General features: G+C 35.3%; 1 protein-coding gene across 3 annotated transcripts in view; it reads left to right on the top strand.

Moving 5' to 3' along the window:
* LOC111052105 (atrial natriuretic peptide-converting enzyme) overlaps window positions 1-14,183 on the top strand; it is a 188,706-nt gene that overhangs the window by 150,531 nt on the left and 23,992 nt on the right. For 2 of the 3 annotated variants that reach the window (XM_039434317.1, XM_039434313.1), the window contains exons 4-6: window positions 11,026-11,313; window positions 11,881-12,192; window positions 13,720-13,852. In XM_039434317.1, coding sequence (XP_039290251.1) covers window positions 11,026-11,313; window positions 11,881-12,192; window positions 13,720-13,852 — 733 coding nt within the window. Of the gene's footprint in view, window positions 1-10,518; window positions 10,619-11,025; window positions 11,314-11,880; window positions 12,193-13,719; window positions 13,853-14,183 lie in introns of those variants that run through there. The other variant, XM_039434323.1, reaches the window with a different exon arrangement.

Below are 14,183 nucleotides of genomic sequence, written 5' to 3'. Positions count from 1 at the left end.
TCTATAATTTTTGGTGACCTCTCATGGTGGTAGTTGGCAGGCGAGTGGAGTTCTCCTCTCTCATTTTTACAATTTTCATTTCCAATTTCCAAATTTACATAAAATTTAAATATTCTGTTCCTCCGCCATTCAAGGCTCAAATAGATCGTACCAAACTATTAAATTATTACTTATGTTACATCTTCCATAATTTCTTTGCCTTCGGGCCGTATACAAAATATAAACTGTACAACAATAATTTACAAATTTTTATCATTTGTAGAAATATATACAAATATATTTGAACTGGCTCACTATTGCCGCCTATCAATTGCCACTATTTGATTGGTGCATGCAAATTATTACAGTATTCATGCGCCCAGTAACCTCCTACTTCCTTAATACATTCAATTATTTTTGTTGGGGTTTTTTAATATGCCTTTTACATGCCAAGTAATTTTATAAAGGTTATAGATTGATTCCTAAATTACAACAATTAGCCACGTGTAACGTTTAGTTCCTCAAGTTGCATACTGTTTTGCCACAATAAATTTCTGCCAAGGTGTTTGGTCAGATTCTACATTGTGCGACTCGGTCAATCATTAGGTCGCCGATCAGTAGATGTTTTATGCCTAACCTCAAATTTTCAATATTTTATATAATATTATACCGGTAGCAAAAATTATTTCCATTTCTATTAGGCTGTTGTACAATTTAGCCAGGATGTCTGATATTATCTAATCTTTAACGTTATCATCTTTGGCGATATTAGCCTATTACTTCACTTAGACCTATAAATCTTTCAACTAGGGATTTTTATTTATCCATCCAAATTTAAATACGTTACAATGCGTTGCAGCTCTTGACTCTTAGCCCAGACTGCACAAAATCCTGTTTAATTTTAATCGTGATAAAATTCCACGGTAGCTAATGGCCAATAGCCAATGATTGGTTCTCGTGACATTCAATCATGATAACATTTTAACAGGCTTTTGTGCAACCTGGCCCCTTTCTATGTTCACAGAATGATCGGGGCTAAGTTGGTAGTAAATTTCGACAGTGGTGCGATTGTGACAGAATATCAATTGATTGATCATCAATCACCCAATCAGTCAATCAATATAATATGATGAAGGAATGAAGGAATTGGCTTATACAATAATATGCCTGTACGAATAGGAACACGATTGACGCATACTTATAATGAACTAAATAATAACTGATTACCTTGCAATTTTAAAGATTCTGAACTCACCGAAGATGGATTTAGGCTCATTTTTATTGCTATTATGCTATTGATCAATTTATTCGAATTCAATTAATTGAACAAATTTATCCAATTTCTGATACGAAACAATAAAAGCCCAACCAAACAGAGCTTTCTATAAGTGTCTCCGTAGCGTAATTGGTAGTACGCGCGGCTTATGAATGAAAGGTTATGGGTTCGAGACCAATCAAAATAATTTTTTTCCTGCTGATAATTATTTTCAACTCTAATGAAGATTATTCACGGAATTTTAACAGAATAATAAATAATTATATTCCTTATTATGTTTCCTGGAGATACGGAAATTGCATTTCACAACACAACATTTTCCCCAGTACCACGGGTTAGGGGTTAGCTGCAAGTACATTATAATGTCTATGATAAAACACTATGGCCCGGTTTCACAACCGCAGGTTAAATTTTAACCGTGACTAATTCCTCGAGAACCAATCAGAAAAGGCGTTTTTGAAAAGACGGCTTCTCGTGGAATTAATCACGGTTAAAATTTAAACGGCTATAGTGCAACCGGCACTACGTGCTCAAGCCAACCTAATAAGAGATGAGAACATTTTTATAATAGACAAATCAAAAGAGAAAATTAATGTAATTCTTCAAAAGACATTTTATGGCACATGTGGGTGCCAATCGAAAAAGGTTTGGTTCAACATAAAAAGCTTTATAATACCAAATGAAATTTATATTTAAGCTTGAATTATTTTGTAGATTGATAAAGTCTTTCATGCTTTATTTTTCACAAATAACTTTTAATGCTTTCAGTTTTTTTGTTTTTAGTGAGAAACCAACTTGATGTGTCAAAACCTTATTTGATCGCCACCTCCTCGAAAATCCTTTTCATATACCTTTTTCCATACACTCTACCGAAATTTAATGAGAAAGTTCAATGGGATCTTCCACTTGAATTCAATAACTGAAAGAGAAAGTGATAACTAGAATTTCTATAAATTGAGATTCCATGGCTCGTTTGCACAAAAGCATGTTAAATTACAACCGTGATTAAATGCCAGAAGAACAAATCAAAGAAGCCTTCTCTGATTGGTTTTCGTGACATTTGATCATGATTAAAATTTAAAAAGGTTTTGTGCATCTGCAACTTTGTATTGTGATGGAAGTAATAATACAAGTTGGGTTCTGAACAACCTGGAATGGATATTAAAACTCTTCATTGAATGCAGAGTGGAAGTACCCAATAAGATCAAAGATTGTGCTAGACAAAAAGGCATTGGAGTATCTTTATTCATAAGACATATGTTATAAATCTGTGACATCCATATATATAAAATCGAAATGGCACTGATTCACAAAAGGTATGAAGATGAAATGGATGTGGAGAAGAGAATAGAAGGTTCCAAATGATTTGTGGAAGTATCAGAAGGACATTGGGGAAGAGGGTTAGCACAAGCACAATAATGAAATTTCATAAAACTACAGCAGCTCCACTATTGTTCTATGGTAGTGAATTGTGGTTACATCAAAGCCACATGAAAGTAAAGTGCAAGCAGCTGAGATGAGATTTATCCACAGAAGTAAGAAGTAAGGGCTGTAACAGAAGATATCACATCAGGAATTTAAAATCTTTAAAATCGTAAATTATGCCCTTATGCGCACTGCACGTATCGGGCGCATTTATGGGCTTATCTTTGGAGTAATTTTCAAGTCTACTCAAATGAAAATTTCAAAACCCCAGCTGAACTCTTTCATCAAATTTTTACTTTCTCTGTCAATTAGGTTTTGAAAACGCTGAAAAATGTTTAAAATACGCAGATTTTGGAATTTGGGCGTATATTTGGATATTTTTATTCATCCGTTCTTGTTCTCTAGAAGGCCAACTGAAAATACCTGCTATTTTGAAAGTATTTCTCCTAGTAGATTCGACACATCGTGGATGAGTGAGAATAATTGAGTGAGTGAGTCAATGCCATTACGCGTTTATGTACCGTATTATATAATAGAGGAGCTTCCTGCCCTGCCGACTCTGAAATCACCATCTGAAAACGCCTGAAAAAACGCTTAATATGACCTGGCCCTAATGCATTGCACCCTCCAGTCTCCTAGCACTGCCTGGTCGAGGGTTCGAATTACTCCGATAGGCATGGAAGTTTGATCACCTCATCACATCACCCTCGCACTTTCTAATATTAATTACCAATCAAAAGCGAAAAGCTCATGTGGGCAGCATCCACAATAAAAAAATGAACTGGAGACGTTACAAAGGTTCAGTTAGACTAGAGACGTTGTGTAGAGAGAACTTCAAGATTCTATAAAAGGGTTTTCATGAACGACTGAACTTGAAAGTTTAAACTATATACAGATTTTTGGGTATTGGCGCTGCTAATTTAGAGGTTTCTTTTTCTATAGTTTTCAAATTCATTCTTCTAGATTTTCCATGTAGATTGGAACTTGATAGGGGTAGATGACAAGATGTTAATGATTTACTAATGATGTACATTATTTGTTTCTTAAATTTTAAATAACTATAATGGAATTTAGACTGATATTCTCATATCTCAATCATGTCTCTAGGTGAGAATTTTTTTCAATAAATAGAAATTTCTCAATCCTAAGCTGCATAGTGGATGACGTTGTCTTTCAGGGACAGAAAACTTCCTTCACCAGTACAGAGGATCAGCTAGACTCTAGAAATTTTTTGTAGAGAGGGCTTCATACGTTTTTCTGTTTTGTCTTGGTAAACTGGTGATTGAATTGAGTCTGACAGTCTGCATTGACTATTTGAAGTGAGGAAGAAAGCTGAGACGAAAAATTGAAAAATGCGGGTGTGCGAAGCGAGCTAGTTGGTGTAGAATCCTTTGTGTAATGTAGTGTATAGTTCATACCTAGAAAACTGTAATACAATTTGCAAGCCTAGATTCCACTGGGGAATCATAATACTTGTCCTCAATAACTGTGTAGTAATCAATTATTACTGAGAAGAGTGTTCCGTAATTATTACCTGCGAATGATTCTAGACTTTTGTATATTGATTTTATTTTTCTTCGTTGATAATGATACTCACATGTGTTGTGTATGGATACTATAATGTAAGAGGGATGATAAGAGATGATGATTAAAATCTAATGATACAGTTTCACGTGGGTTCCGAACCATCAAATTTGAAATTCAGTAGTCATACGACATAGGAAATGCTGGATTATATAACTGAGCTGACTTCAAGTCATTGGCTGTAGATATCATTTTTTCAAGACCGATTAACATTCTTGAGCACTAGTAGCCACTATTTTCACATTTTCCACTGATTTTCATTAATTTATCACTGAGAAACTGTGTCACACGAGAGAAAATCTCCGACTATTTCTCAGCAAGTGATTGAATGATCAAGTTATAATAATGTCATACCATATTCGAAAAATTTATACAAATTGGATTCAAATGAATTTTCAACTATTTCACAAACTTGTGACTAGGATTTCTAGTATATGTTTACTGAACATCCGCCGATAAAGTGAATAAAGAACAAAAGTGAATTAAGTGACAAGCAAGTAACTCACATTCAAGAGTATATCAAATGAATGTAGAGCTGAAGGTACAAAGGAGAGCCCTATCAAGTGCATTCAAGGCAAGACAAGACTTCGTTTGCGAGGCTTGTTGTGAACTTGAACGTGAATGAGCTCGCTAGAGACAGTCTTGTGTGGCGTGAAGTAGTAAGTAGTTTCATATAGTCTGCGATCCAAGATCGACTTGACTCAAGAGATTCTCTCCTAATCTAATTATTCCGTCGTCGGTAACCAGGAAGAGAAGCCGAGTTCCCTTTTATCAATCAATACTATAGATACATACTGAGAAACACAGTATAATATTGTCAGTGGGGATATAAAAACCAAAGATGAAAATGAATTTGAAATATCTGGTCGATCTGTGGCATTGAAATCGAACATGAACAATTTATTAACATAAGTGAGTTTTTGATCATGGAGAAAACAAGTTCTAGTTCAGAGATACTAGTGAATGAGAAAACTGCGTGAGGTCTACTGTTCACAGAACTACTAGTTATTCTATTGGCTAGTTTCTAAACTGTTAGATTTCATGTTACAAGTGAATAAATAACCGCAGGACGTGATAGAATCCAAATTTTATCAATACTTGGCTTGATGAGGAGAATCGATTCAGCTGAAATTGCTCAATGGGAGCCGCTCATTTTGTTTCAATAATGAAGCTCTGAATATGCCATGAGCTTATTATTTTAATGGCATACAAAATGAAAGCCTCGCGCCATCGTGTTTTCCTCGAACGCGTTTTCAGATTATTGACTCTGTCAATAGCGTGAGATTGAATTGTATGGTGTGAAGATCCAATTGGAGATTGAATTGGAGATCCAATTCAGTGAAGTTAATTCGACCTTTCAATTATCAAATTAACTTTCAATAAATTCTGTTGAAAACTATAGGTAAGTGAAAGTGAAAATTCAAAACCGAAATAAATTGATAATACTTTCTATTAATACAATTTGAAACTTCTTATAGTATACTATCAGCTTATAGTACCAATTTTATGAGATAAGCAGATAACTGCAAGAATCTCAACAATAAATACGGAGAACCGACCTGAAGGTAGGTACCTCCTCTAAATAACTGTGTGATGCAATGAAACTGATAGGGACAGTTCCGAATTTCCGATAGAGAGCACAATAGTGTGTAATTGTTGCATTGTTGGCTCATCTTCACAGTGAACTCATTTTCAATTCGCTTCGCCTACCAAGCTGACTCGTCTAGTTTCACAGTGGAAGGTCATCAATTATTATGTGAAATAATAATGGAGTCCTTATCAGATCACCTACGTAATAGAACTAGAGAGATTGCAAAATAAATTTCTAAGATTCCTCTTCTTCAAAAATTTGGGCATTCCTGTGAGAGGGGTTTTCCTACACGTCGATTAAGATCCATTAGTGAATGAGGTTGATTCTTCTTACCTCCTTGGAAGTATTGCCCACTCTCAGGCGAAGATGACATTCCCTATTCGCAGTACAGATGTGTAGGACAGTTAGTGCATATTTTGCCCCCCTAAACCAGGTGCCAAGATTGTTGAATGGACTTGGCTGTGGGGTGGAGGTGTTTTCTGATGGCCCATTAAGTTTCACAATAACGATGCTTCTGGGAGAGAATAAGAATAACTGAATTTTCAATCAGCAGCATAACCAGCATAACCATAATTTTCACAAATACTTCTATAATTATAAAAATATCACTCTTTTGACTTTAGTTTTCCTTCATTTGCACATTCAAACTCATTTTATTCTTACTTACCCCTTATTTTCAAAGTTCTTTGCTGACAGTTATCTTTATTGAAAACACCTCTCCTTCATCACTTCATATATTAATTTTCACCATCAAATCTATTAAGGAATGTTTTAGGAGTAGTTTACCAAGTATTTTTTCCCTTTACAAACATTAGTTATAGTATCTTTTTTTATTGAACTGTATTCTGTACTTATTGTTGTATTAAGGGAACATATTTGGGTCATTACCTGTTGTTTCCGATGTGATATTGTGGATAAGTAAAAAATGAATGAATAAATAAATAAATACATAAATAGATGAATTAATAGATAAATGAATAAATAGATGAATTAATAAACAATTGAATAAATAAATAAATACATAAATAGATGAATTAATAGATAAATGAATAAATAGATGAATGAATAAACAATGAATAAATAAATAAATAAATAAATAAATAAATAAATAAATAAATACATAAATAGATGAATTAATAGATAAATGAATAAATAAATAATAAATAAATAAATAAATAAATAAATAAATAAATAAATAAATAAATAAATAAATAAATAAATAAATCAATCAATCAATCAATCAATCAATTAATTAATTAATTAATAGATGAATAAATGAATTAATGAATAAATAAATAAATAATTGCTCCTATTATTTTCTAGAAATCTTCTCGAACTCTCGAAGTGCTGCGCTGGTGGGATAATAATTTATTATTATTAGTCACAAAAAATAGAACAGCTGCGGTAAAATAGAACAGCTGCGCTGCTATTCATGGAGAGAAAAACTCCGTATATTAGAGCAATAATTTGAAAGTTGCATTTTCCACTTATTACCTACGTGCTTATATCTTGGAAACAATGGGTTATATTGATATTATTAACTACAAAAAATGGAGCTTAATAAATTTCCTACAAGTTTTGTCTGATAGAGGTTTTCGATAAATCCTATATTTTTCGAGATATTTATGTTCTAAAGTGATGTATTTTCGAAAAACCAGATTTTCTTTTATCTTTTCGCTCTTTCAAGTCTCTAACAATTGATGGGACAAGAATGTGCTGATTACGAAGTTGTAGAACATTAAATTATCATTCATTTTATGTATAATTCGACTATTTCACGCATTCTCATACGACTGATCCAGCAGTTTTAGTTTTGAGTCTCTTTTTTTGGTAGGAAGTTTAGAAACACTCCCTGTGTTTAGTTCCGCAGACGTTCCAATAGATACTCAATATGGATGTTCATACTGAAGCATGCTGCCAATTTATGATGACAAAATAGTGTGATATAATAGTGTGATAAAAAGTCGCTTGTTGCAAATCGTGAGATTTGACACTAAAAACTAAAACTGCTGCAACAGTCGTATGGGATTGCGTGAAATAGTCGAATTATACATGAAATGGAAGATAATTTAATGCTCTACAATTTCGTGATCAGCACATTCTTGTCTCATCAATTGTTAAAAAGTTATAAAACTTGAAAGAGCGAAAAATATAGGAGAATCTGGTTTTTCGAAAATACATCGCTTTAGAACATAACTATCTCGAAAAGTATCGGATTTATCTAGAATCTCTACTAAACAAAACTTGTACTAAATTTATTAAGCTTCATTTTTATGTAGTTGATTATGTCAATAGAATACATTGCTCCCAAGATATAAGCACGTAAGTAATAAGTGGAAAATGCAACTTTCAAACCACCCTCACCCCTTCAGCACAAGATGTAGGGGTTGGGATTTTTGATATGCTCACCTCCAAACTAGTCTCAACATAGCTGCAAAATCGAAAATTGTGTTCCAAACATTCCCTCCTAATCCCATTGTCAACTGATCTATTGTTGCTGAATAGAAAATTTCACTCTCAACACTAAAACTGCTGCAACAGTCGTGGGGAAATGCGTAAAATAGTCAACATATACATCAAATTGAAGATAATTTGATGTTCCATCAGCTCATAATCAGCACGGATTTTTTTCATCAATAGTTCAAAAATTATAAGGCCGTAAAGATGAATAAATTGGAGGCAGAAGTGTTATTTCAAAAAATTTCTCACCTTCAAGAGCGGATATCTCAGAAACTATGAGAGATATGAAAATTATGTAGAAGACAAAACTTGTTGGTTATTTAGTAAGCTTCAATTGTGCATAGAATATAAATTTTCATAAGATGCATAGCTTCCGAGATATATGCGGAAAATGAAAGAATGGTACTTTCAAACCACCCCCACCCCTTTATCACAGGGGGTAGTGGTGAGGACTCTTGATATGTTAATCTTCTTACTATCCTTAAAAGAGCTGTGGAGTTGAAAATTGTGTTCCAAACTTGTCCCTCTATACCTTTATTTGAGCATTCGTTGCCTGGACTAAAAGGTATAAAGGTTAATTTTGTTTTTCTTTTTGTGTAGTTGAGAAGTTGATATTGTGGTAATTATTCATATTGAATGAAAAAGACTAAGAAATTATCAAAAAACCATATATTTATTGAATCTTAGAAAGACCGGTTACGGTGATTACACCATTCCCAATCTCTGATAAACTCTGATAAAGACCGAAACCGGTCTTTCTAAGTATCAATAAATCTGTGGTTTTTTGACAATTTCTTAGTCTTTTTCATTTAAAAGGTAAAATTTGTATGTATTTGATATAAAGGTACCTCCTTGATAAGTCCAGTGTCCCTTCAAACAGTGTCTCTAGCACTTCCAATGGAGAAAATAATAGATGACATGGCTAAATCTTCACAATATTCTGTTCTTATTGTACTGGCCCTTCTCATTAGATTGAAAGTTGTATTCATGAGCGAGGTCTACTGTTCGCAGAACTACTAGTTATTTTGATTCATTATCACCCAAGAAGGATGAATAAACAGTTGAGTCAACAACTGTTATTGTGGGCTCATGTGATGAAAATACCAGATATCAAATGGCCTGAATTCCTAATTCCTCAAGGACGGACAAAAATAAGACGTCCTCCTAGACAATGGAAGCTCCAATGGCTTCAAGACAACTGACTCCTGTAGATGCGCGAGATTGAGACAAATGGAATTTGAGATGCGAGATAACTACAAGATACTCGTGCCTCTGAGAATAGTCCATGATTTGGTTGCCTTGTACTACAAGATACCTCGCTAAAGCAGGGGTAAACCTACCCAAGCCCATGGACGCAACCCCTCTAAATTTTGAAAAATTTCAGCTTTTAACAAAAAACCTCCAATGCAAAGAAATCGTCCAAGAATTTGAAGGACGTAGTGTCTGCGTCCAAACCTCCTACCTGAAGGCACTCACTCTACCTGAAGAAGTATTTCACTCGACTTGAATTTTCAAATATCTAATCCTCTCCCAAGTGAATCTTTTAATGCGGTTGATTACTTAAAGTTTATCATTTCAATTGTTGCTCAATTCAATTGTAGAGCTAGTAATGTGATTCCAATGAGGAAAAGAAGATCTTCTTCTTGCCTTCAAGGATTAGGCAATTTGCCTGTTCCGACACACAATTTTTATTGATATTTGTATGAAGTACAAATAATTTATCAGTATTTTCTTGGGAAAAATGATATTTTTCATCTCTTCAATGGTCTTCTGACATCCCTCTTCACCTTTGGCCTGTATAACACGGTTTGTAGTGGAATTCTTCATTCGGACATTCTGTCAACCAGCTCCTTCCTGAAACAACGATACTGGTAAACATTCTCTCCCGGACAGTAGACTCTGAGTGCTGAACGAACATCTCTCGATCACAACCTTTTGTTCGCTTTGAGAATCGCATTTCAGCCGCTTTTACTCTACTCTCTTGAGGTCTAGTAGCGATCCACGATCCACGATTCGCTACCTTAGAGGAGGACTGGCATTGCCAGTGTTTTATATCACTTAATAAAATTTCATCGTTGTTCCCTCGCTTACTTAATTTGCAAGGGTTTGAGTGATACTGCCGCATATTCACTGACATTTTTCTATTTTGTCCTCTTTGTCCAGATCGTCTTTGAAACTGATGTCACAGCCTAGTTACTTGAATAGTGACACTTGTTCCAGCACTGTGTTATCCACAACAATCTTCGATCTGACAAGATACTTGTCTGAAAATGCCATAACTTTTGATTCATCCATTGAGACTCGTAAGTTATACTTTTGCACATTTCATTCAAGAAATAAACTAATCTTTGAAACTCATTTCCATTTTCTTGGATTATTCATACATCATCTGCAAACAATAGTGTATTCAGGTAATTGTCAATATCCAGTTTTATACCTGAGTTTCCAGTTTGAAAATAAAGTCAATATATACCCTGTAACTATTTTTTCCTCACTCAAGATCGCTACAGCAATTTTTTTGACTTGGTTATTGATAATCCTGGAATATATCTTGTATCCGACATTCAATAATTTTATACCGCGATAGTTCTTGTAGGCCTACTCATTACGCTTTCCCTTGAAAAGTGCAATGACTAGCTCTACTCCAATCTGACCAGTATAGCTGTAAACACGTCGCATAGAAAAGTGTGGCCACTTTGCTTTGTTTCAGCGACTGTCACCAGCCGACCTTCCGCCACCGGTGCCGATAAGACAGACGCCGCCTCCGCCCCCGGAACGAATGTTGCCGCCGCCGACGACGCGGCCACCGCCGCCCCCCGTCCAGCCACGCACCCGCATTGGGCCTCCCTTCAGCCCCCGCCCCGCCTCCAAGCCACCCGAGCAGCCCCCAAGCATCCATCAACAGCAGGGCGCATGCAACAAGTCGACGGCGCTGGCTCAGCTGTGCAAAGCGCCCCCGCCGCCCCCCATCACCGATGACGTCATCACCGGTAGCAAGGTAAAATATTCTCAATTGACACGTTCATATATAAGAATATAGAAATAATTAAGATTAAAATTCACTGGGATATTGAATAATATTCAGAGCGTTCAATTTGAACCAGAACCTTTTGCTCATTAGCTTGTACTAAATGTATTTATTTTGGAAAATTCATATATTTGAGTGAAACGGGTGAAATAACAGTTCTGATGTTTTGTTATAGCTGGAGCTGGAGTAGGGATGGCTATTTATCCAGCATGTGAATAATATATTTAGTTCCGTTTGAACTTGAAAAATCTCCTCGTCTCCATAATTTGTCAAATATCTTTATAATCAAAGCATTTACAATTGGCTTACTGGCTGGCTGCTTCTTTGAAGAGAATCATTCACAATCACTTTTCCAAGAATCATTACCTTTTTCCCGAGTAATGTCTAGATATTGCAAAGGGAGATGAGGGTACATCGTGAGAAAACTTAATGCAATTAATTATGCTTATTAGGCGTACTCTTCTAAGTGAAATATCTAGTACTGTATGTTGTATATGATGGAGGAGCATCTCATAAAACAGACTGCTCTGTTTCAAGGTATCGGTGCGCCAAGACTCTAACCAGTCGTCGGACAGCTTCAGCCAGAACTCGTCACCGAGCTACACGAGCAAGAGCATGGAGACACCGCTGCTGGGTGGGAGCCGTGCCTTGGGCGGACGCCGCAAGGGTTGCCGCCCCGAGCCCATCAACTGCACCTATAGCGGCGGCTCAGAGCTGCGCGTCACCGACTCCAATGGTGATGTCAGCGTCAGCTCACCGCTAACCAAGAGTCACTCCACTCCCGCCAGTCTACAGACAATCGTTCGCTTTCACCAGGTGCCCGGAAACAACATGTCCTTCCACAATAAGGTTGGCTGGCAACCTCAAAAATTTTCACAATATAGTGGCAGAGAAAACTTATTTGATTGCTTTATTCTATAATAGAGGTTTCAAACAAAAATACTGTGGAAATATTCTCTGGGTTGTCTAAATATAGGCTCCGGGTGATAATCGGCAAATAAACGTCGACTCCAGTTTCATATGCCAAGTAATGAGACTAAGGTGAGATGCACACCGGAGAAACGCATTTCGTGAAAAAAGTTTCAGGAAACGTGAAATGAAAGTTGCTCACAATCGACTGATAAGATTAAGCAGGGAACGTTTCTTTTGTATGCATGCGCGAGTGAAACGGATTGCATGAAACAAGTTCCATGAAAGAGGGCTTCACGAAATGCGTTTCTCCGGTGTGCATCCCGCCTAAGATCTTTTGTGCTGTCTGATTTCTGCTGCCAAGCGAGTAATAGTATTATCTTGTACTGTATATGACGAATATAAGCTATTCTGTTTCAATTTTGCTGTGTGGTAAAAACTACAATATTTTAGTTTTATTCTACGGTTAATTTTTTAAGAGAAAAATTCTTCAAATTGTAATAAATATGGAAGCAGCAATGGATAAATTCATTACCATAACATATTTATATTCAAAATAAATGTCGCTTCACAATAATGTTGGAAGTCCCTTCCAAAATAATTGATTTTTGTTTGAAACGTAATCAGGGAAATAGTAACTGTATGAAAACTAGAAAGTTTTCCCCTGATCATAATTGTATCATTTGCAATATTGTGTAACTGGATGAATGAATGAATGAACGGATAAATAAGTGATTAAAGGTATGAATGAATTTTACAAATAAATATATGAATGGCTGGATGGATCAATTGAAAAATGAATGAATGTATGTTGAAGCTTGATGTAAATTTTGTCAATAATGGAATCAGAACATAATCAAAAAAGAGGATTTCTGTCATTATAATGTATTCGGGGAAGTTGGCAGGCCTGCTGTCAACAGTGAAGCTGTGAAAAATATGCTGCATATGATAATATTTATAAGATTTTCTGAACTTTTTTCTTTGAGAATAATTATTCCAGGCTCCATTAAAAGGCCTGATTGATGAATGTTACCTCTACCAATATCAGCCTCCCAATTTTAACTCCCAACCACTAACAACCAATATCAGCCTGTGTGACACTTTGATGAATCACAAACTTGAGTCTATTCCATTTTTCCAGTCAATACCTAGAAGTCAAATTGCTGAAAACTCAGTTATTCAAAGTAGTAATAATTTTCACGGATGCTACTGAGGCTAGAATCAAGACTCGAACGTCTTCTAATCAAACATTCAATGAATTTATTGTGGAAATTCTAACAAGCAGTCGCTTTGAAAAGACAACTTCACGTGAAGGCACGTGTGCGTCTAGATGTCATTAATACCAATATGATCTTTCATCATTGTCAATTCATCTTATTTATCCTATAAAAGTAGTGATGTTCTGAATTTTGAAATTTGTAGGAAAGATCAATGTGTAGATTGAAAAGAGAATGATTTAATTTGCAGATAATTCGTGATATCCGGCGACCTTCAAATCATTATATTACAAGGGGTCGACTACGCTTCCAGTTTTGCCAAGTTTTACTAAATGCTATAGCACTGTTGATTATTGCAATAGGATTGGCTGCTTATTTCAGAGGTAAAAAGGGCTTTCATAACTTCTGTTATTACAGCTTATCATTTAATTTACTCTGCGAAGTAGAAATCTAGTCCACAAAAATAATCTCTATAATTAATTTCTCAGATTTCAAAAAGCGGTGATTTTTTCAATTTTCTATATATTCTAGTTAAATAAATAACTAACGCTAAAAATAACCGAGATGATTCGTTTTTTAATTTGGAATATGATAAGAAACCAATTGAATCAATAGTTAATGAAACGATTATAGAATACATATGGGACATACTGATGTTTTGACATCAACATGGGACATGTTGACAAAGGATGGTTTGAGAAATTCCCATCAGAA

This window comes from Nilaparvata lugens, chromosome 1 (genome assembly GCF_014356525.2).
Source record: "Nilaparvata lugens isolate BPH chromosome 1, ASM1435652v1, whole genome shotgun sequence".
Classification (NCBI taxonomy): Eukaryota; Metazoa; Arthropoda; class Insecta; order Hemiptera; family Delphacidae; genus Nilaparvata; species Nilaparvata lugens.
Note: the sequence above shows the minus strand (reverse complement) of the source record. Positions and strands in the feature narration are given on the sequence as shown.